Raw genomic sequence first — 25,712 nt, forward strand, 5'->3', positions numbered from 1 at the left:
AATCAACCTTTTTATTAAATACATAGTTTCCTGCAGCGCTATTAGGCTGAAGGTATCAAACAGATGGTTGCCAAAACCTTATGGTCACAGCTACACAAAGAAGTTGATTACCTCAGATATTATCTCGGTAGACACTGACTACTGCACTCTTACTTTGTGCCTTAGTAAGGGTTTTAAGGTTATTTTCCTATGCAGAGACGATTGGGAGGGTGACATCGTGTCGATAGGTTTCGACACAACCATCTTTACTGACGGCTCAAAGATGGAGTGCCGAGTTGGTTCTGGGATCTTTTCTGAGTCCCTAAATGTAGCTAAATCCTTTAGGCTTCCTGACTTTGTTTGCGTTTTTCAGGCTGAATTGCTGGCAATAAGGGAAGCATGTAAGATACTTAAACAAAACCCAAACCAAAACCGAAATGCAGCTATCTTTACAGACAGTCAGGCAGCTGTCAAAGCCATTAACGAGGCCACATCCTCATCTAAATTGGTCCAGCAATGTCGCGATGAGCTTGCGAGCCTGAATATTAACCTCGGTGTTACTCTGATCTGGGTTCCGGACCATAGTGGTATCGTAGGAAATGAACGTGCTGACGAGCTAGCCAGCAAGGATCGGTCCTTCATAGCTCACTTGACGAAATGGTTAACATTCCTCTGGCGCTATGAAGGGTAAAATCTTTTCTATCTACCAAACTGAATCAAACCGAAGGTGGACCAATTTACCCAACTCCATTATATCTAGAAAGATATGGCCCACCTATAATAAAACCCGTACAAACGATCTTCTATGCAGGCCAAGGCAAGATATAGCCAGGATAGTTGCGGTTTGTACCGGACATTGGCCTATAGGAGTTCATGCGGAGAAGTTGGGTATCTCTTACAACACCTTTTGCCGTAGTTGTAGTGACCAAAAAGAAAGTGAAACGATAATCCATTTCCTCTGCAAATGTCCTGCTTTGGCAAACACTAGAATGAAATATTTTGGAAAAGCATTCTTTCACAAACTTGATGAGCTATCTGAGACAAAGATAAGAGACCTAATCTTTTTTCTCAATGCGACAAAATGGTTCCGACATAATCGCAATAAAGCTTCTCTATAAATGTTTCCCTTTCTATCACAGGTCAAACGAGTTTTTGGTAGCAAAACGGTTGCCTTGAGATATTAATAGCTTCTTTTATTTTATGAGAATTATTTAAAATAGTATTTTTAAATACAAATTTTGAAAGTGTGTGGTTTACACTGAGTTGGTAAACCACACAAGTGTATGTACATACATTGTACAATACAGTAATCTTCCCTTTTCTACTTGAACCACTTTAAATTTTTTGGCCAACAATAAAAAAAAACCATCTGTTGTCTTACAGATGACTTCAAAAATCGTAGCTTTTGATAAAAATATTCTATGTATGGTTACAATAAATTTGTGTTCGTTTTTCTTGCGAATTTCAGATTTACTTTTCTTTCAAAAGTTACAAATTAAATCGATGTCCTTTGTTGCAAAAATGATGAAATATTAAATTTAAACTCAAATCATTTGTAAAAGTCTTTCATTTTTGGTTTATTATAAAATCTTTTCTTTTGAATGTACTCTTACGAATCCTTTAATTGACAAAATATTAAATACCTTTTTGAAAATTTAATGATCGATGTATGCTTCCTTTTCTTACTAAAATTGAAGGTATACCATTGCACAATACTTTGTCCTCAAAACAAAGAATATTTTGATGTACGAGTAGTTTATCAATTTCATGGGAATCACTTCCATTTAATATTTTATACCATTGTGTGTTGTCTCATAAATTGAAAAATTATTTCTTTTTTACTTATGTTTTGACTATAAATATACATATTTTTACTAATGCTACTCTAGCACGTTTCAGAATTCAAGTTGTATACACATGCATTCAGGCTACCGTTAAGAGAATCAAAGTGTACCTTTATTGTGTATCATAGAAACTTTATATTATGTAGGATATTATTATAATGCTTTGAAATATTATTCTAAAATACAGGATACAAACGTAAGGACGTGGGTGTGGGTGTGGGTGTGGGTGAGTTACTATACTTAATTCTAATGGTTTTTGATTGTATTTTTATGTGTAAAATGAAGTGAGTTTTCATGAGTTTTCATAACTTAAATGAATTAATGATGCAAGTTGAAGAATACATTCTTTATGATCATTTTTTATTTAGGTCGTAGTTTGTAAGGAGCTTATAAATTAAGCTCATATACAAAGGACAAAGATTTTTTATGTACAAAAGAATAAAAAATTTCATCTACTTATGGGTTTCATGGCATAAGTTTGTTGGGAGCTCACAAAAGAACGGTTACTCAATCTTAATAAATGTGTTAAATATTAGAAAATCTTTTCCTGTGTTCGCATCATTTTTTATGCGAGACAACTGTCATATTTTTGACAACGACACCGATATTTTTATAATGATTAATGATAGACTTCATTATTCAGAAAGAAATATTTTTTGAATTCTTAGATTCAGATAATGCTTATATAGCCTTAATATATCAAAGGCCAGGAAGCTTAAAGTTATTATAATTTGTGCTTTTATGAATTCAAGCAAGTGTGTAGCTAAGTTTTTTTCAAGGAGCTGGACGAGATTAAGGCAAAGAGATTAAAATTGAAAAATATTGTTTTTTTCCAGTTAAAATATTTATTTGTAATGTCAAAATTAGTGACATTTTTCACTCCACAAATCGGACCAATTTCAATAATTTCCGATAAAAAGTCAAACATAAATAAAAGAAGGCTTTCTTTAAAACATTAAGGGTTCTACACAACAAGATTCAAAATCATTATTTTTTTTATTTCAATACGGTAACGTTTTAAATGTGTTTCATTTGTTTCATGAGTGAATTGGACTAAAATTCAAATTAAGAAAAACGGTCACAGGCAGTATTTGACATGGAACCTTCAAAGGGTTAGGGATACGTCCTTGCATATTCGCCCCCATCCATTACCTGTCTGAATATGATAATATGATACTGACATTATTTAAATTATAAGGAGAAAAACAGTGAAAGTCGAAGAATTTAAAGTTTAAGAAATACATCTGACCATTGTGTCATATCAGCAAATTTCTCGTGTAAAAACTCTCCAGTTAAAGAAAGAGCTCCTAAGAGAACCGTTTGGCAACACGAGGAAGCCAACTGGGACGGTCTCAATAATTACTTCAGGATCTTTAACTGGTCACTATGCTTCCTCGATAGTGACGTTGACGCCAGCGCTGATATGATCACAAGTTTGATTCTCCTGAGAATGAGCACTTTTATCCCGAATAGGGTTAAAAGCATCGGACCTAAGGAAAACGCATGGTTCGATGCGAGCTGGAAAGAGGTTATTAGGGTCAACTAGGTAAGTTTCCGTTGTTTTAAGGCCAATCCAATTGAGGAAAACCGGAATAAGTTCAAGCAAGCCAGGAAGACCTGAAACATATTCGACGGACCAAATTTTTACATGACCAAAAATTACGGCAAAAAATACTGCAATGTCCCAAAGGCAAATTAAATTTTTGGTCATTTGTAAAAAACATGAAGAATTCTTCCTCGAATCCCACGCTCGTTGTGAATGACATTCCATTTGTTAGCTCCTTAGAGAAAGCAAATCTCTTTGCTAGGCAGTTCGCCGCAAATTCAACGCTGCCAGTGAGTGTTATGACTCCACCTGTACTTGATCGAGTTAATGATTCTATGGGGCAAATCTTTTTTCGCACTCGTACTGTGGCGAGAATCCTAAAAGATCTTAACATACATAAATCCGCTGGTCCAGATGGTATCCCCGCTATTGTTCTGAAGAGATGGTCTTCATAGCTGGCAAAACCACTGCGTAAGCTTTTTCATCTGTCCTACTCGTCAGGTCTCGTTCCGAGCGGATGGAAAACCGCATTTGTCCAGCCTATTCCCAAAAAAAGGTGAATCTTCCTCACCGTCTAATTACCGACCGATTGCACTTTCGTCGCTTCTTTCTAAGGTCATGGAAACGCTGATTAATTATCAGCTCAAGAAATATCTTGAAGAAAGCTTCTTTATGACTGGCAATACTGCTTTCGTAGCAATAGGTCCGCTGATTATCTCATACTTTATCTCACCGAACAGTGAAACAAATCTTTACATACTTTTGGAGAAAGTAAGATTATTGTACTAGATATTTCAAAAGCATTTGATAGGGTTTGGCATCAGGCTTTCTTATCGAAAATGCGTGCTTTAGGTTTTCATGAGTCCCTCCTTCAAGGGATTAGTAATTACCTTTAGAATCGTTCAATACAAGTTTTATTGGATGGATTCAAGTCTGAAAACCACAAAATAAATGCTGGTGTGCCCCAGGACTCTGTTTTATCTCTTGTGATGATCTCTTGTCTGCAACATCTAAATCAATACATTGTTTCGCTGACGATAGTACTCTTCGCTTTTCATATTCGTTTTCAGATTCATATCCCTCTTCTTCGGATGTGGAACTACAACGACAAAATATGATAATCTCATTAAATTCCGACCTAAACAGCATTGTTCAATGGGGTTTAAAAAACCGCGTGGAATTTAATGCTTCGAAAACGCAATGCTGTCTTATATCGTTAAAGCGTGATATCCCCCCTTTGCCATTATCCATGGATGGCACTTGCATCGAGGAAACTGAACATCTCGATATTCTCGGTATGTGTATTACCAACCACCTTTTGTGGAACAATCACATACGCGATGTCGCCAAAAATGCCGCAAGATGTTTGGGTTTTCCAAGTGGATGCAAGAAGTTTTTCTCCCCCTCTGATCTGGCTGTTATTTACAAGACTTATATAGTACGTCCAAAGCTTAACTCCCATATCTGGGCTGGTGATCCTGCAACTTACTTAAGCCTCTTGGACAGCATCGAACGTAGATTGATTGGTGATATTACCATCATAAGATCATTTACGTCGCTTGAACATCGTCGAAATGTTTCTTGTCTCAAAAATCAAATGGGGTGGCGCAACAGTCCGTTGTGAACCAGGGCCTAGTGACTTACAACTCTCAACCATTCCTGTGTGCGAGTACTGTTGTCAGGAATGGAATGGAAGGGACCTACAATTTAAGGCCGAATCCGAACGGCTAATTTGAGAAAGCACTTTTTCATGACAAGAATTACTCTTGAAGGAATTGTCAATTCCTCGCAAGAGGCAGTACCCGCGAAAATTAATTTTTTAAATTAAGGTAGCACAGGCAGGGATTGAACCCAAGACACCTTGCATGACAGTCCAACGCACTAACCATCATGCCACCCACTTTTTATTTTAATGGTTTATGTTCTAGAGAAATAGCCAGCTGCATTCCTCCCCTTAAACAGTTCAACCGTAATACTCGCGCTTCTAGGAATGCTCATCAATATACCCTCGAGCCCAACTTCGGTCGTACTGTCAAGTACAGAGATTCGTTCTTTAGCCTTACTATGCGAATGTGGAATGCCTTGCCACACTCTGTCTTTCCCAGCGATTGCAATACTCAGGAATTCAAAACCAATGTGCACCGACATCTCCTTTCAAACCCTCTTTCCCTTTGCTAGAGTGTGCGCTTATTATAAAAAAAAACGAAGTTGTGAATGGTCAGATGACTTCAGTTGTTGTGAGCTAGACTATATATAGATGTAAGACTAGATCCAAATATGCCATAATTTGACGTAATACAGTCCTAATTCCTGGGGACCAAACTGACTTCCTTATAGATATAGGGAAGCTATATGCTTGTCTATAATTTGGAATAAAGAAGCGCTTACTTGCACCTCCACGTTAGTGGGCCCTGGGCACAAATCATAGAAATCAGTGCAGCTCGATGATGAATGATACTGTTCCAATTTATAGTTATTGAAAAAGGCACAGCTTAGAACTGCACTGAGAAAATTCTTAACTTGTGAGCGAACGCAAGAAACTACTGTCGACTTCCTTCCAAGATTAAATCTTTCGAAAGATGGTCAACAATGGACTGTCGTAGTGCCTCATGGGTTCGAGGCTTGACTTACTGATATAAATTATAAAAAATAAATAGAAATCAGTAAATATAAAAATCTAATGACTATAAGTCGTCGGTATTTCGTATAAGATAAAATAAGTCTGGAGTGGAAGTAAAAATAATTTTCTTAAAAAAATGATGTAATTGTAGATAAAGCAACGTGAAGCCGGGGGCCACTTTTAGGGTTATCTTCCCCAGATGGCACCACATCAAAGACCTAAACTAACACACGACTGAAGATGTGGTACCACGGGATATGTTGCAATCATATGGTTAATTCCATGAACGTATATGGGATGGCCTCCTTATGAGAGTATAGTGGTGGCTGTGGTTTATCCTATAAGCACAGGGTATTGATTTTTCATTGTTTACCCAGAAAGAGAAACTCACTCGAAGCATTCACCAAGGAAGAGAGGGTAAATCTTGTGAAATATTTTTTCGGAAATTTCAAAACCTAAGCGACAAAGCAAGGCAAGGAGCTGCAAATTTAAAAGCTTGCCATCAAAAAAGGGCCTATGGCCAGGTGTTGATGTTGCGAGCAATTATCTTAAACTGTAATTATTCCTAATAACGACGAGGAATCAACACATTTGGGTCTTCGGCAACATTTCAACACTTACTGCAGCAATATTTTCAGTGATGAAACGATGATTCATAGGCTTTACAATATCTCTAACCATCGCAGTGTTTTCAAATTTTTTCACAATTTTTCCAAATGCTTGTGTAGTTTGACGATTATGTTAACCATGATTTCTTCTTAAGGCACGATATGTGGCTGTGGCAGAATCAAAATTTTTGTAGTAGGTTTTAACAATTTGTATGCGTTCTGCAAAAGTTAAGCGATCCATTTTCGTATGTGTCAGACTTTCTGGAAAATAAAAATTGATTTAACAACTTTCTTTGACAGACATCGAATTCCAGCCCTATATTTTTTAAATCGTAAAATGGACAACCCCTTATAGTTATACAATATCTATGTCTGAATATTTTACTGAAGAAAATTTTAAAGACCCACTCACTAAGCCTTCGATTATTTACTGCAACAAAATAACAAATAATAAAAACTATTAGCAAAGTATAATTATTTCCATTATCCATAACTGGCTTTACTTTACCATTTCAACTTTTTATTTAAACTTAAATAAGACTCTATTTTAAATCGTAAAGATTTAAAATTCGAAACTTGATAATTCCCAAAATTCTATTCACATTTTCATCTCATACAAGTCATTAAAATATCTTTATAAATTCTTCTTATATATTTTTATTTTCTTTCTCCATTCAATTTCAGACTCCAGAGAATTGTAAAGGCTTCAATGATTGCACTCCAATGCTTGTTTCATGGGAAGGTGATGCTGAAATTCAATCAGGAGATGTATTGCTTGTAGAAATCAATGATGCAAGTCTCTATCCCTATTATGAAAATAAAATTGGAAGGTAAGCTTTGAATATAAGACGATTTGGTATACATTATGTAGTAGCTATTATCCATTTTCTTCCTAATCCTAATGGTGATAGTAGTTTGAATAAGCTTATACTGCGAATACATTAACATTAGGAAGAGTTATTGGCAAAATGATCAATGGATAGAATATAGGATTTAGCCATTTACTCAACAGATTTTCATTGCTACAGACAATAATTAACACTAATAACGAGCTTGTTGATATGTTTAAGTAGTTTAGAAACTTATATACAATCCTTGTATAGCTTCCTGGCTATATAGTCAATGATTGTTAGAGATGGACTTATTTTACTTGATGTTTTATTCTTTGTTTTTATTACACTTTAACGCAAATAAATGTTTTATATCTAAATGGAATTTCTCAATTAACAGGTATGTGTTAATTAACTAAATGAATTACATTATTTTCTCCTTAAAATCTTTGCCACAACAAATAATTAAGTGGAGGGAAGCATAAGTTATGGGCTGATCCCCTTTATACTTTTAATTGTAATAATTCTCATATTGTATTGTATGAAGAATTGCTTATTTATCTTTTCGTTGGATCAATTAATTTCAATATGAACTTATTTTTATTCATTTGATATGAGTTTTTTTTCTAGAAGGATTATAGTTTTTTGCTTGAAAACTTAATAAAGCAGCTGTTACATTTTCCACTTATTAACACACTAGCCTAGATTCTAGATAATGCTAACACTTCAGTTTTTATTACTTCTAGATATAAATATACACAACGATTGCAAAATTCTCTTCCTCAGAGAAGAGGGATAAGTATTGTTAAAGTACACTTCATTTGATGCATTAAACCGGCTCATATATCTACTCACTTAAAGTACAAAATTTCCAGCTCATTATGCCGTCGATCAATCTATTGGTTTTTTTTGAGAAGAAGAACACAAACAATAGCATCCAATTATTATTATAATATATTCTACTTTCATAAATATATACGTTATAGTTACGTAGCACTTGCAAGGCAAAGTTTATCCTCAGCTACTTTGGCTGCAAGGATTTGAGGATATGTAAAAATAAGTAGACATATCTGAAGAACTCTTAAATTGAGTGCACACATTTACAAACCAGCACGTTTATAAAGATACAAATAAAATTAAATTGAAGAATTTTATCCATGCAATGATGTGTTTAGAAGTTTAAATAAAGCTTTTAGCAATCAAAGATTTTTTGTGTGGTTTACATTAAACGCCTACATAAATTATATAATGTTGATTTATGGGAAAATATTTCTTAGACTTAAGTAAATATTCTTTGCTATTACTTTCTCCAACATACAGATTTTGAGTCTGGTGTAATTTTCTTTAAGGTTCAATTTAAAACACAAAGAATCACCAATTTTCAATACATTCAGAAATAATTAAATATCACAAACAGTATTTTAAAAATATTTCATGGGCGGTGTTTACATTGGAATCTTTTGAATCAACTTATTTTGATGTTTCGTTATATTATCTCTCTTACACGTAATTCTAAAAAATACATTCCTGGCAATCTTACTCTATCTTGGTTGCTCTAGTGCAATAAAAAACCATACGTGAAAATGAATCGCCTAACAAAAGGAAATGAAGCAGTTAACTTTTTCATTCAGCATTACGGTTAAATCTGACAAATGCCAGACATTTCACCTTAAAAAAAATTCTTTTAACAAATTTCAGTTAGAATTAAAAAAAAAAAAAAACAAATTTCCAAAACTCCTGTATTTCGAACTGGCCTAAGATTTACGGTTCGATTTTTGCTAATAAGTTGTCAATAAGTCAATAAAAGACAAAAAGTATACTTTTTGATTCAAAGTTCAAAATATCACCAATGAATTGTCACAACAAGGATTTTCATTGAGATACAGCATTTCGAAATATCAGTTAATATTCAGAAATTGTGTGTTACCTGTATTTTTTTCGAGATTGCTATTCCACTTTATCAAGAAATTACTATTTAACTTACAGAATTTTAAATATTATTTCAAAAGCCTTGCCGCTAAGAACACATTTTGTCAATGGTTCACTTTTTTTTTTAACAACATTTTCTGTAATTTTTTAGTTTTTTTAATAGTTAACTGATTCAACGTTAAATAAATTAGTAAAATCAATTGCGTTGCAATGGAAAATGTATTAATTAAGCCCTTCAAATTTATATACATAGGTTTTGATTTAAAAATTCATATGTTAAGAGTATAATATAATTTCTTAACGATAAATGATATTAACAAGTTTGGTTGGGAAAAGCCTTTAATTTTCATTCTTCAGACCAAGCAAGAATTTATTAATGTAAAATGTCGAAAAAATTAAAAGCTTGCATCTTTTTGCTTCATCTTTTCCTTAAATCTCTCTTGTACATTTAATTTCAAGAATTGTAAAAAAAATGTAGGTTATCGTCAGTTTCCAATGACACTCCTTTTATAAGCTCGATTGATAGAGCCAATTTGCTTCCAGCACAGTTTGCTGTTAATGCGATGCTGCCAATGAGTTGCATGACTCTTCTTGTAATAAAAAGCGTGAACTATTCCATGCGTCAAATCATCTTTCGCACTCGTACAGTTCCTAGAGTACTAAAAGATCTTGACATTCACAAATCCGCTGAAGAGGTGTTCTCAAACGCTGACAAAACTACTGCGTAAGCTTCTCCATCTGTCCTATTCTACTGGTCTCTTTCCGAGTGGATGGAAAACTGCGTTTCCCCAGCCTGTCCCTAAAAATGCCGAATCCTCCTCTCCTCTAACTATCGTCCAATCGCACTTACGTCCCTTTTTTCCAAGGTCATGGAAACGCTGATCACTTTCCAGCTCAAGAAATATCTTAAATCTGAAGCTTCTTAATGACCGGCAATATAGCTTTTGTGGCAATAGGTCCACTGCTGATCTCATGGTTTATCTCACCGAACAGTGGAACAAATCTTTACATCGTTTTGGAGAGTGTAAGATATGGCACTTGATATTTAAAATTCATTTGATAGAGTTTGGCATTAAGCTCTCTTATCGAAAATGAGTGCCTTTTGTATTGATGAATCTCTTCTTTGTTCGGTAAGAAATTACATTTTGCACCAGTTAATTCAAGTAGTATTGGATGGTTCAAATCTGATATCCACAAAATAAACTCTGGTGTGCCCCAGGGCTCCGTTTTGTCTCCGACTCTCTTCCTTATATTCAAAAATGATCTTTATCTGAATCTTCTAACCCACTACATTTCTGCTTTTCGTATTCGTTTTAAGATTCTCATACTTGTTTTTCGGATGTGGACTACCTATGTACAGCATGCATCACAAACCACTTGTTGTGGAGTGATAGGTTAGGTTCGGTTAACGTGGCTGCGGATTCAGAATCCACACACTTAGGCTAAAAGAAAAGGCCCATTGTGATACCACCTAAATCTAGAGAATTACTTCTTACTAGTAGAACCATTTTGAGCTTTTTATAAAGCGAAGAAGATATTTGATATCCTTTTTAGCTAGTTCACTGGGATTATCAAAAGACTAGACTCCCAGATGAAGTTTGCGCCCTAGTGAAAGAGCAGGGCAAGTGCAGAGAAGGTGAGAGATTGTTTCCTCTTCTTCTTCGTCCATACAGCTCCTGCAGAAGTCATTTGAGGTTACACCAAGTCGTATTGCGTGTCTGCCTATAAGACAGTGTCGCGTAAGGACACCTATTAGGGAGATAATATGAAGTCTGCTTTGAGATAACAAGTCTTCAGAGCGCTTTAAGTCCAGTGAAGGCCATATGAGTTTTGTGGCTGTGCATGTTGGTAAATTGTGCCACCTAGAATTTGCTATCGCAAAAGCTGTTTCTTTTAGCATAAGTTTACATGTAGCTATCGGTATACCTATCTCTTCCCTTTCAGGTGAATTAGGCATGACGATTTTATTTTTAGCGAGTTCATCGGCTCTACAATTTCCCATGATGTCTCTGTGGCCCGGCACCCAACATAGGTGGATGTTAAATTGCTGCGCCATCTCCATAAGAGACGATCGACAATCGAGGGCCGTATGAGATTTGGTTGAGACACCGTCAAGAGATTTAATAGCAGCCTGACTGTCAGAGAAGATGCCGATATCAGAAGTTGATATCACGTTTTCTCTTTGCCAGAAAGCTTAGATTAAGCTTTTCTGTGTACACACTACTACCAACTCCTTCATTTGTCTTGGATACATCTGTATAAAAATGAATGGTTTTGTCATCCAGGAGTTTTTTGCCTTCCCATTCATACCTGGATGGAATGGATACCTGGAAGTTTTTTCCAAACTGGGGTTTTGGGATATGTACTTTAGTATAGAACCAAAGAGGTTCAAAATGATGGAGTGCCCCACATTGTTGTTGGTCTATTGAGATGAGGCGTCGAGTCGCTGCCACTTGTTTACTGAAGATGTCGAGGGGTGTCAGATGGAGGAGAGTGTCTAACGCTGCTGAGGGTGTGCCCCCCTTATGCAGAGACATGCAGTGTGTTGGACTCTGCTGAGTTTGTCGTAGTATGTGACTTTCTTCAGTGCAGTCCACCATGCTGCAACCCCGTACATAAGTATTGGTCGGATGATCTATGTATATAGCCAGTAGGTTATGCGAGGTTGAAAACCCCATTTGCTTCCTATGGCTTCTTGCAAAGGAAAAGAGCTGCTGTAGCTTTTTTAACATGTGGAGTGATCACATGTATATTAAAAAAGGTGTCAAATGATAATAACTATTTCCTACGTCTTTTGCTAAGAATATAAAATATGTCACAGAATTTTGGAATACAGCAACCCATAACACAATTATAAGGATATACAAATTTGGAAATTTAAAAGTCAGAATTTAAGTCTTAAACTTAAAATATTTCTTTATGTAATCGAAAGATACATTTTTAATGTACATTAAGGATCAAAAGAGACCATCCAAAAGTTGAAATAGTATACAAATAAAAAAATAGCGTGTTTGCCCTTTAGATTTGCTTTGAAAGCACTGTAAATAGCTAATATAAAAATAGTTTATTTGAGTTTAAACTAGTATGTGGTTCTAACCCTCACAAGGTTAGAAGTTCCTGTTTACTTTTGAAGTCTATTTTAAGAAAAAATTTAAGGCTGGATGAGTTAATATTTTCAATACAGGTTATATTTTTTCAAAGTTTTTTTAGTAATGATAAATTAAATCTTTTAAGAAAGGGCAATGCGACCTAATGAAAAGGTGAATGTATAAATTCATAAAACTGTCTTTTGCAAAACAAATTATTTAATTAGAATTATTTTTATTAAAATTCGTGCCTCATCATAGAATCATAAATCACTTTTTTGTTCATACCTTTGCACTTCACGAGTCCAACAGAGACAGAGAAACAAAACTGACAGTTTTATAAATAGGCAAAATCCTTGCAAACTTAATTCCTATCATTTATCATTTCAAAAAAAAAGAAGTCCTTCACATAATTTTTGCCTTTTTCTTTGTATTCATTTAACAAAAGTAATTAAATGAGCCAACTTAAAGAAGAAGAACAACAATAGAAGAATACGAAAGAAAACCAAAAAAAAAACTAAACAAAACACACTCACTAGCTGATGAGAGATTAGGGGGAGGGTAGATAAATATCTATCATTCAATTGTTTCTTCTTTTGTTGCGATATGACAAAACCACAAAACAAAATCCTATCCAATCATTTCGTATGATGTATAATCCTCTTCTTTCTCTCTTTGAGGATACACTTTCGTTGATAATAATAAGTAGTGTTTATGTATGTCCTTGTACAAAACTATGTGTAATTATATTCATTTATTTATCTCTATCTATATCTTTTTATATTGTTTTTGTGCACCACAACCTGTGAATCAACCAAACAATGGAATCCTCGAAATTCTTGTGGGAATACATAAAACAAAATTACACAATAATACCCATACACAAATTAAGCGGTCACACAACGCAAGTATATCAAGTAACCCGATCCGGTCATGAACATTGTGATGTCACTGAAGGTATCCTCTTGGACATAACTCCTCTTGTGGTGGACGGCAGAAAGCTCGTTACACTATACGATAAAGATCTCACCGAGGGAATAAACTTGCTAATTGGTAAGTGCCAACTTATACAATGCACACATTTTGGTTACGGTTGGTTGCGCCCTCTGGTGTAGACTATTATTTTACATGACAACAAAGCAACCTCCAAGCCACATGCTGCTTGCATTACCTACTGTCCAGTTTCCAGTATCCAGTATGCAGTATACCGCCCATTTATATGTTTTACACAGCTTGTTTCCGGCTTTGAGGTCGGCCATTAAATTTTGTAAGCTCGTATGTATTTTGTATACATTCCACATAAATTACCTATCGATAATAATGTTGCTACCAACAGACTCCGTCGTTGCGTTGACGTTGGTAGCTTGGCGTGTCGCTGTTGCTGCTGCTGCTGTTGCATATAAACAATTCACATCAGACATATACATAATTGTAGATTTTATTCATAGTGTTTGGCATATGGCATTTAAAACATCATTTTTGAAATCCTATCTTTCAGTTGTGTCTGAGCTGTGGGGACCCCAGTGCATTCGATTGAAGGTCACCATGAAGTCAGATAACTGTGGAGAGAATGCAGATTGTTCAGGAAAGGGAATTTGCTATTCCAATGATTCTATGGAAGGATACGAATGCCAATGCTGTGGTGGATTTGCAGGTCCCCATTGCGAGGAAATCGATGCATGCTCACCCAGTCCATGTACGAATAATGGTATTTGTGTGGATTTATCACAGGGACATGAAGGGAATGCTTATCAATGCCTTTGTCCATATGGTAAGTAGATTTTATAAATACATTTTTCAAATTAAATATTTCTCTCTGGTTTTCTTCTTGGGCTTTGTGTGGAAAATCTTATTTAAAGTTAAAGAATAAAACACAAAAAAAGAACGGTCTATTGGTGTGAAATTAAACTTCTAGGTCTATTATTTCTTACCAAGAATATCACCTACAGTATTTAAATGACAGTTTGAAGTAGGTTTTATATATTGTCCCCCGCATTTATAAAGAAAATAAACATAAAATTAGTTATTTCAGCTCCCGTGTTTAGGATAACTTCACCATGGAATGCGAATTTTCCGAACTCAAACTAAAGGCAGTTGCCTACCGTTTCATTTGAGTCCGGAATATTTGTATTCCATTGTGTAGTTTTCCTAAATACGAGATCTGAAATAATTAATTTTAACTATGTTTTCTTTATAAATACGGTTCACGGTCTACAAAAACAGATTTCAAGTTGGTTTCAAACGACTGCAGGTGTTCCCCAAGGAAGTATCCTCAGCCCTATCTTGTTTGCCCTTTGCATTGATTATATTTCAGAGGAGTTTGTTCTTCTGATATTCGTATAAAAGTACTTCTTTATCATCATCTTCTCTCCAGCTACAAATCGATAGGTTCCAAACGTACTGTAATATCTGGGACCTTAAAATAAACCCAGAGAAAACAAAGAGTTTCAGAAGGTTGAGAGAAGAAATGTGGTTCCTTAACAACCAACCTATTGAAGTAGTACAGAAATTCAAATATCAGGGAGGGTTGATGTCTGCTAACGGTAGCTTTAATAAACATGTTAATACCTTAGAGTAAAGAAGCTAAAATAGCTCTCAACATAATGTGGCCAACTTTCTTCTCAAACAAAAACATAGGCTTAGGATCTAAATACCGAATTTTTTCAAGGAACAATTGACACTTACTTGTCTTACGGTATTCAATTTTTTTAAAAAGATTATTTCGGTTACCTAGTTCGACGCCAACCTATGCAATAAATGTTGAGTCTGGAATTGAGCCGATTTATGATAAAAAAGAAGCGTCTTCTGGGCCTTTTTGCCTGAAATTTCTAAACTGTTTGAGATATTTTAACTGCTACCACTAATCTATACACGTTATCTGAACCTATTTATTCGTAAACTGTGGTCGGTAGTCCTTAGGAGGTGTTGCTTTAACCATCAGTTACCGATTCCAGTCTTTAAATTTTAATAAATAAAAGTGTATGTTATATATCATCGAAAGTTTGTATTCGTTTAAAGTAAGTCATTAAAAATAAAGTAAATTTGTCAGAAATGCAGCACATAGAAAACCAGGGCGTAGCGTCTTACAATCCCTAAAAGTTTATGTGTGTTTCGTGAACAAATCGCCTAATATGGAAAATTGGTAAATTTTTCTCAATAGACAACACTTTTGAAGGTAGCACAGCAGCTATTAAACCCAGCACCAAACAACATTCCTATGCGATAACTATCACCACTGATACTGCGATGCCATTTTGTATAAAATATAAAAAGTTTAAATGCCCGTGTACCTGCGAAATGCCAAATTTTCCCCACCCAATCGCATTAGACAGGCTAAATTGAAACTTTTGCAGGAGTTATTGGCTATAAAATCCGTTGCGACTTGTAGGTTATATTTACATAGGCCCGTGACTTCAAAAAGACCCACCAGCGTGTTTGATGTCATGCGAAATGATTCAATCACAAATTCTCAGTTTTCGTTCATTCAAATTTTAAAACTGAGGTTTCTAATTTTTCCAGAGCCCATTTTCAAACACATGAAATGAATTAGGCTGCTATGTTTTATTCTTTACACTGGCACGAAAATTGGCAATGTTTCTATCCGATCGTTTACTTTTTATAATAAGCGCAAACTTAAGGGGATAATTGTACCCTTATTATGTAGACACAGTGTGAGATGTCAGTACAAATTTGTTATGAATTCCTAAATATTGCAATGGCTGGGAAAGACAGAGTGTGGCCAAACATTCCACATTCGGGTAGTACGGCTAAAGATCGAATATCTGTACTTTACAGTACAATCTTCAACTCAATAAAACTTTTAAAAAAAACTATCGTACAAAAATTACGTTACGTAGGTCTTTTAAACAAACAAAATTCCTTCACATAATTTTTCGTTACTCTTTTAGCTTTGGGCGCAACCCAAAAAGTACCATCATTATGGCGAGCTTGAACCTTCCGGCTACTTACAATCCTCTCGGATATTCCTCCATCCATAAGATTGGGGTGTATGACCGAGAAGCCAGGTATCTTTCATCGCACGCGATCTCTTAAAAGAGGTGAATGAGTTCAGCTCTTCAACTTCGAACCCATTCCAGCCAAGACTTTCTGGAAAATCTTGTGGAATTCCTCGCATTACCGAGTACCTACACGTGCTCGATTTCGATTGAGGAAAAACTACTTATGTTGTGTTGAAGGAAGTCAGTTACCAAGCCTATAATTAAATGAAAGTTATTAAAATATTCTTGGAGTGATTTTCTATCGGTAATACTTTATGATGGGCCCTGGGCCATACTAAGTTGAAGTTTTTGTGACTTTCCTACACACATTGTTGAGCATGGGTATCGTCTTCATGCCTTTGGATATTATTAGGCCAATATGTGGACCAGACGCCACACAGTTCGTTGGTGTGGAATTCATTCGCACACTTTGGTTAAACTTGTTAAAATTGCTTTCCGAAAATAAAAGAAGAGCAGGTCACTGACTGATGGACCAGGTTTCTACTAAACTCTTCCAGAATTTTGAGGCCGCAGTAAGCATTGTTAAGGGTGGTTAGCAAAAAGGGAAATGAAACTTCTTGTGGTAAAATTTACTGAAAAAGTGCACCACACTGAAAACAATGTACATCAGTTTCTTTCCTCAAAAATTGCGATTCTTACTTTAAAGTTTCTACATCATAATTTCGGTCTTAAAAAACTTTTTTAATAAAGATTAAGTTAGAAACAAGAAAATTAGTTCTTCAAAGAAATACAGCCTCCTCGATATTTGGGATACTTAAGAAACAAAAGTTGAAGACATTAAAACTCAATTTTTTTTTGTACATTCAAAAAAAATGTTGCTAACTTTACAATCAATGAATTTTAGTATCGTAAAAAGGGGATTCAAAAAATAACCTTTAATTTTAATCTAAAACCCAAAAAAATCGACAGGTATTAACAATAATAATAAAATTACTCTTGTTATTAAAAATGAATTTAATTTCTGTCACTTCTTCTTCATAGTAGCCAAATCAATATTCGGGCTATACTTTGAATTTTCTAAATGAAAACGCCTTGAATTCGTCTCTCAAACTGACAGCAGTTAAAAATTGTTGTTTTCCCATTTTACTTTATTTTGACACCCTTTCTAAAAATGCAACATAACCTAAATTTTGAATGTGCAACTTATTGAAACTATCATTTCTAAGAAGAGCAAAGAACACAAAAATAAGTCCCTTACTTTTTCACCATTAAAAATATTTTTTTTTAAATTTTTCGAAAAAACTTGTTATAGTTTTTTGTTATTGCCTTTTTTAACAGTAGTCAGATGTTTCTCAAAATTAAGGCACAATGTGCAAGCAGTCTGCAAAATGAGTATAGTCCTTTCTTTTATTCTTTCAAATTATAACCATTATTAGTTTCAACTTCCACTGAATGAAAATATACTCCTTTGTTAAATACCGAATTTTATAAAGGAAAATGCAAAACAAAATTTAATGAGTCCTTCTTTCACATTTGTATGTACGGTACGTAACAGTTAGAATAATATGCCGGTTTTCTGAAAAACAGAAAACACAGCAAAAGTGCCAGAAGGATATTATTCTTAGTACATAGATATATTATAATGGTTAAGGTAGCTACATCAAGTTTGTATTAAAAAAAAAGAATCCTTTTGTCTTGTTCAAGCAGAAGTTCTGAATGACAACGAAATCAAATAACCTCTGATGCTCTCTGGATGATGGTAAAGAATTGCACTTGCACATCGGTGAACTGTCTCAATTAGTTATTTTTTTTTTCTGTGCATATAATTTGTATATACATTTTTATTCAGGACCTTTTAGTTGCTTGGTTCATGATCAGGGTTGTCGAAGGGAGTTTTAAGAGAGCCAATTAATTTTTTTTTGAAATATGCATCTTGGAAATTGTTCTAGTTGGAATAACATTCTTCTAATAGCTAGTAGAGTTACATAGTACTTAAGGTTTTTGAAAACTTTGAAATTGTTCATTCGTATCAAGCTTATGAAACTATACTTGCAGGTTCTGTAGGTATGTAGATACTTTGTGTTTTTGAATTTTTGAAATACGAGATTCATTATGAATGAGTGAGTTCTTTTCTTAGTTTTATATAACCCCTTTATATCCTGTATGGATATTGGTACTAAAATCAATAAAATCTCCCGATTTCCATTCCCATCCACAATCTCTTGCCCTATACAGTATGCGAAATAGTACACTTTGTATTTATTTACATATAATCTTGCCAATGCCAATGGTACCTTGGCTAGCACTGACTTTAAAAATTCTTTGAGCTTTATTTCGTCTGGCCTTATACTCTCTCTTTATATCTTGTGTTTCTTTATTGGGTATAGAATGGGTATAGAAGGGATATAGAATGAAGTCCTTTCATATATAGGGGGATGTAAATATACTCCCCTTAATCAACAGGAATTTCAAAAGTTTGCCTCTGGACAAACTCGAGAGTATTATGTAGATTGTGGAGAGAAGAGTGTTGTATCTAAAGGTACAGGTACATATGTATATTTTACACTTTTGAAGTGGAAACATATGTGAAAGTGGATAGACTGAACTGGATGTGAACGTGTAATTAGCGAAAATCCAAAATTTTGCACAGCAGAAGAGGAAACATATTGTAGAACGTGAGTTCTATTTGATCCTTAGGGAATTTGGATTTCCATTTTTATTTTGTGATGTTTTTTTTTTTTGTTCTTTTTCTTTGATACGTGCAATTGAGGATCTATAAAATGTTTTATGTGTCGTATATATACAAAATATTCATGTGATGTGAATCAGACCTTCAAACATTATGTTGGAACGTATATTTATATACGTATTCACGTATATTGTTCTCAAGAGAAAAATCAGTGTTTACATCTTTATGCGCGTCTCGGATTTTTATTTTCTTTTAATTCTCATTTCGTGGAATTTTATTCAAATGCTGATACTGATGTCGTGTTTTTTTATTTACAAAATATCAACTTTTATTGCTTAATATTCACATTTGAAAATATAACCTTATGCATCAAGAAAAATAAGTAGGACTCAAGACAATGTCAAAATACATAATTTAAATATGATTAAGATAAAATATAAAATGCACGACTGAGTCACAAATTTACATGAATACTTTTTATGATATGGATTAAAGCTATAAAGCTGCCAGGATTAGATTAAATATTGAAGGAAAAGTTCTAAGAAATTTAAAGTCTTTAAAAAAAAAAATATTTTAAATGTAAGACAATTATGAAAGTCTGGTTAAATCAATGTGCCGGGATTTCTAATAAGAGGTTTTATTTTGAATAGCCTGCTATTTGTCATCTTTTGACACTTTACAAGTAAATATGGATACAAGATTCAAAAACACATTGAAATTTTTAAAATTCATTGCGGTTTTTGAGCTGGCAGGCGATGGGGTATGAGTAATGATTATTTATCATCAGTATTGCTATTGTTTATTGTTTATTTTCAAGAAAGAAAAACCGACAAGCCATGAAACAATAACAAGTTTGGAAGAAAAGATAAATGATCGGTAGGTGATCAAATTTTTGTATGGTTTGAAACCCTACCACCATTGCCTTGACTAGTAGTAGTAGTAGACGTAGTATTAGTAAAATGTATTTTATTTCCAACTAAGAAGTTAACATTTTGAGAGGTTTAAAAGCAGGAATGAAGTTCGAAAGTTTTATGAACAGGTGAACCGAAATTCACAGGTACACAAACCTAGAACCGAAGGCTGCAAAGACGAAAGTGGAAACATCATAGTGGAACCGCAATCAATGCTGAGGATATGGCGCCGACAAACCAACCAAATTCCACTGTCAGGCAGGATGATCCATTCAACATAGACGACGAAAGCCAACAATCCCGTCCTCCGGACTTAGACGAAGTAAAGATTGCCATATCTAAGCTAAAGTCTAACAAATGCGCTGGAGAAGATGGCTTGAATGCCGAGCTCTTTAAAGCAGCTTGAGATAAGTTGGTAAGGAGCATGCACCAACTATTCTGTAATGTATGGTCGGAAGAAAGCATGCCCGATGAATGGAACCTCAGTATTGTTTGCCCGATCCTGAAAAAAGAGACCCTCTGAACTGCACCAACTTTAGATTAATCAGCATACTTAACATCGCCTATAAAATCTTCTCTGCCGTAATATGTGAACGTCTAAAGCCCATCGTCAACAAGCTGATAGGTCCTTATCAGTCTAGTTTTAGACCAGGAAAGTCCGCAGTTGATCAAATATCCACATTACGGCAGATCCTGGAAAAAAACAAAAACACCCGACACCCACCATCTCTTCATCGATTTCAAGTCCGCATATGACAGCATATACAGTGACGAGCTGTATAGAGCCTTGTCTAGTTTTGTCATCCCTGCCAAAATCGTTCGTTTGTGCAGGATGACCATGAAGAATTCACGCTACTCCATTAAGGTTGGAAACAACTTAACAGAACCTTTCGATGCCAGAAAAGGTTTTAGACAAGGTGATGCGCTGTCGTGCGATTTTTTTAACATCGTGCTTGAAAGAATTGTGCAGTGCTCACACGTCAACACTAGAGGCACTATCTTTCAAAAGTCTGTCTGCTGTTGACATTAACATAATCGGAAAAACTCAGCGTGACAAACTCACACTGACAAACGTCGTCAGGCGAGTAGTTGAATTTACGTACATATTATAACAATTATTAGTTTTAAATCAAAATGTTGTGATAATTTTAAGAACATTTTTTACTGGTTATATTCCCTTGCCAGTTCATTTCGGTGTGCTACAGTGATAAAACTCGCAAGTCCTTAAAAACTGGTGATGTTTTCTCCATTGCGCCAAACTTTCCCAAAAAGGCCACCCTAAATTCTTTTAAACCCGGACATTTACCCAAAAACAGCTAGATGTTTTTTTTCCTCCCTTAAGCTGCACACAGTACATAATGATGATTCGTTCTGGGCAAATCAGTTCCCATTAAGCTTGTTTAAATCACATCTTCCCTTAAAAATCTAGGTGATCTGGTTCGATCGAAACCATATTGTAAATCTTTCCTCTTAAATGATCCAGATGTTTGTAGATGCGCGTACTGCTTTCAGATGCCCTTCGTAGGTTTTCTTGTTTACCCTCTGATTTCAACAGCAGCAATAGATCAATATGTTTTTGGATCCAATCAATTAGAGAAAGAGATTTCTCATACCAACACAGTCCAAAACAATATCCAAGATTGTTAAATTCCTTTACCCAAAACAATTTTTCCCTCGATTTTGTATTTTTGTTAGCTGATGCGGCAGTCATGTTGCACTGTATTCGAATATTGTTTTTGATACATATCTGAGGTGAAGATCAAGGGTATAGTAATGTCCGTCCTCCGCCCCAGCTTCCATTGCCAAAAAGTAGTTTGGAGTAAATTTAGGCAAATTTTAAAATTCGTTTCAAAAAATAGAGTTGAAGTTTATCCACTTCTTTGAACATTCCAAAATACCAGATTTGAGCACCGTAGGTTGGAATGGCTCTACAAACCGCCTGAAATAGTTTCCATTTGGTTTGTAAGTTGATATTACTTTTTTCTAGAAGGTATTGCCACGTCGAATTTATGCTGCTCTTGGCTGCAGTGTTTTTCTTTTCTACGTGCTTTGAAAACGACATCTTTGATGAACGTAAAACTCCTGAGTAAGTATAGTTATAGACAATTGAAATTCTTCCTCCATTTAATATCCAATTGTCTTGACTAAATAACCTTCCACCACTTCTGAACACCATTATCTCGGCTTCTAGGCTCCATTCAATGCAGTAACATTTCAGTTGCGTTATCATCAGCTGCAAGACCGTGACATCATCTATAAGAATAACCATATCGCGTCCATAAAACAGCAACCTTATGTTGAACAAGTCAATTAAGAGTCCTCCTCTTAAAGATTCATGCAAATCGTTTGTATACAGTGTGAAAAGCAACGGTGATAGCAAGCATCCCTGTTTGACTCCAAAAAGTGTCTCCCGTCCAAACAGCTGATTGTGTGTTGGAGTATATGGTTTCTATCAAGTTTACAAGTTTTGTCGAAACTCCTATTGTGTTTAGTTGTAGGTAAACAATTTTTCTTGAGATTTTATTAAATGCAGCTTTCAGATCGACAAAAAATGCATACACTTTCTTTTTTGTAAAAACTTGATGCCAGATTATAAGTTTTATCCATGGTCGTATATAATTTGCCTCCACCCATGAGTACAGCCTCTAGTTGAGAATTCGCATCATAATCTTGGCCACACAATTCACAAAGGAGATTTCAATGTAATTACTTTTCTGAAGATAATTGTTTTCACAAAGGCTTCTTCTACTTTACAGTCGTTTGACATCCTACCAAATCCTGCTACCGGTTGCTCCAAGAAGTCATCTTTTGCATGTATGAAGAATTCAAAGGTTATCGTGTCCTCTCCTGGTGCTTTGTTTAGTTTAACTTTTATTAGAATACTTAAAATTGTATCTATAGGTACAATTGTAGGCATATCCAAATCCCGAACCTGATTTAACTAAGGTTCATAGAAAATCTGATTTGGGTTAAGAAGTGAACTATAATATGTTCTAAACTCAGGAGCGAAAATTTAAGGGAACATTTGATGATATTGATTATGTATTTCCTTTGCCAACTTCCACCACTATTTACTGTCTTTAAGACTGCTTATTTTGAGGTCAAGCTGATTGTTGTATGTGGACTTACTCCTTGTGCAAATAATCTTATATTCTTTTTGAGCTCCAAAATAGTTCCCTTCGCTTTGTGGTTCTCGTTTTCCGAAAAATAGTGAGTATCATAATTGTACCATTTATTCTTCGGCTTTCATTTTAGGCTTCTGCTCTAACCGTTTGTTGACTTCTTTATTTAATCAATGAAGTCCTTTAGCTCTTTTGGATCCTTCTGAATTATTAGATTTTGCAAATTATAACTAAGATTATTTTGATACTCAGTCTTTTTCCGATCATTTCACGCTAGTCAGAATTTAAAGCTTCTTTCTTTGTCACTTTTGGTTCATCTATTTAAAACAATTAAGCCACTATCTTTGCAGAACTATAGAAACTCTTTTCCTCTTGAATTAATAATAATATCTTTGGACCTTCTTTTTTTTAGCCATGCTTGAAAAACTGATTTATGCACATCTTGAATGTATTGCTGCAGTTCACCTAATAATGTTTACATCATCGATTATTATTGAGTTTATAATTATGTTGTTTACAAAAAAGGTCTTTAAAGCGTTAAATTCACTTCGCCAATTCATGCTTCTCAAATACAAAGGAAGAACAGTCTTGACTATTTAGTTTAAAATATATATTTTTGTGAAGCTTGTAAATTCAGTCATATGAATTTGAAGAATATGTTGTATTTTGCTCCACAATCAAATTAAGATTTTAAAGATATAATTCCTGAAGTAATGGAATACACATTGCCAAAAATCGACATAAAGGTTTCTATTACATCTCCAACCTCATACTTTTACACATATGCATACAAATGGTTAACCAAGCCCTTTTATTCTCTACCAGCTGTCGCAGCACTTTATGTTATTTTATGCTTTAGGAGACAAAGAAAATTTGTAAAAAAGTTATATGAAACGATGTTTTAGGTTTTCTAATAGAGAAAAAAGTTTTGACCCTTCTTTTTTAATATATTGTCAATTTTTCATATCACATAAAATCTATAGGCAACATATCTTGAGAAAGTCTTAGAACTCTGAGCTTATAAAAAGGAACTAATAAGCTTGTTTTTAGACTAAGGTTACATAATGTTTCATTTAGAAAATATTTAAATTTTCATCAAATCTTATGCTGGCCATTTTTTCAATCACCCTTCTCCAAAACTATTCAAATTTTACATACATAAATTCATATGGACTTAATTACAAAAACTCAGATTGATTACTAATGTTTTTTTAAATACCCTGATATAATATTTTATGAATGTTTTAAATTTCAAAAAGTCTGATATTCATGTGAGGTTTAATAGAAGTTCTTACACTCAACACAAACACTTACAAAATATCACTATGGTAATAAGTTATGCTATGGACGCATAGAAAAAAAGGAAAAACTTTCACATCCTTCTTACATACATATGAATTTGAGTGTCCTCTATATTCTATCTCTTTTAAAGAATCTATCTTTTGTAAAAATTCCAGTCAACTTATTTTAATTTATTGCATAAACTTGAATTAAATGTGTGGAAATTTGGCTCCTGTTTTGTGTTCACTTTTTGTGATAGTGATGAAGAAAGCAGGATGTTTCACAATTCAAATTTATTCATCTTTTGTTAATGCTTAGCCTTAAAAAGGTACTTTTTTTGTGTTGGTGTATTGTTTAGTGGGTATAGAATGTCAGACATTAAGGAAAAATATAGGAATACTGTTTATGGATGCTTAAGATAAAATCGTATATAAAAAGATTTAAAAAGAAAATTACTGTTTGGGTAAGAATTTTTCAAAAGTCCTGCCGATGTGTATGACATTATTTAAATACATCTATAATTTTGAGAGGAAACTTTGTTTACTGGAAAATATTATTTAAAATATTGATTTTGATTCAGTGAAAAAATTGAAAATGTGTGAAAACATAATCTAAAAATTTATTCAAATTGAGTGGTTTCATTTTTCTGTTATTTTTATGAAATCATGAATAAGGTTTAAGGCTTAAGCTTAAATAATCTTTTTTTTTTTAATATTAAATCCTTTTTGGACTGTTGGAATTCCTTATCATATATTTAAACAAAAAATATTACATATACGTAGGTCACAAAATAGAAAATAATAATCTGAAAAAACAACGTTGAGCCAAAAAAAGTTAATCTTAATAGAAACCCTACAACTACTCAAACTGACATTTTTATATTAAATACAAAAAAAAATGCCGCTTTTCAAAACTTACACCTAATAAAAAGTTTTCAATTAGAGGTTACATTTTAAATAGATCGCACTTTGGGCAGCTAATCACTTTTAAAGCCGTCATCTTTTAAACTTATCTGTCAACCCTAAGTTCGAACATGGCCATGGTTTGGCTAGTTCTTTTCGATTTTTAGAATCAAGCATTCAGGATTTTTAAATCGCATCAACACCGATTGGATCCTTAATCAAAATGATGCAATTTTTCATCGAAAAATCATTTTCAGTGATGAGACCCATTTTCACCTCCAAGGCTAAGCAGAATTTTTGTAGTTCGACCTTGGAAAATTCAAGAGGAATGATTGAAAAGCTTCTCATTTTTTCATGTATCACTGTATGTGTGATTGTTACTTCTGAAACCCAAATAGATCAGTTC

At 34.2% G+C, this 25,712-nt stretch overlaps 1 protein-coding gene across 1 annotated transcript in view; it reads left to right on the forward strand.

Moving 5' to 3' along the window:
* LOC129951310 (serine-rich adhesin for platelets) overlaps window positions 1–25,712 on the forward strand; it is a 194,464-nt gene that overhangs the window by 54,895 nt on the left and 113,857 nt on the right. The window contains exons 3-5 of the mRNA XM_056063403.1: window positions 7,282–7,427; window positions 13,335–13,495; window positions 13,941–14,213. Coding sequence (XP_055919378.1) covers window positions 7,282–7,427; window positions 13,335–13,495; window positions 13,941–14,213 — 580 coding nt within the window. The remainder of the gene's footprint in view (window positions 1–7,281; window positions 7,428–13,334; window positions 13,496–13,940; window positions 14,214–25,712) is intronic.

Source organism: Eupeodes corollae, chromosome 3 (assembly GCF_945859685.1).
Source record: "Eupeodes corollae chromosome 3, idEupCoro1.1, whole genome shotgun sequence".
NCBI lineage: Eukaryota > Metazoa > Arthropoda > Insecta > Diptera > Syrphidae > Eupeodes > Eupeodes corollae.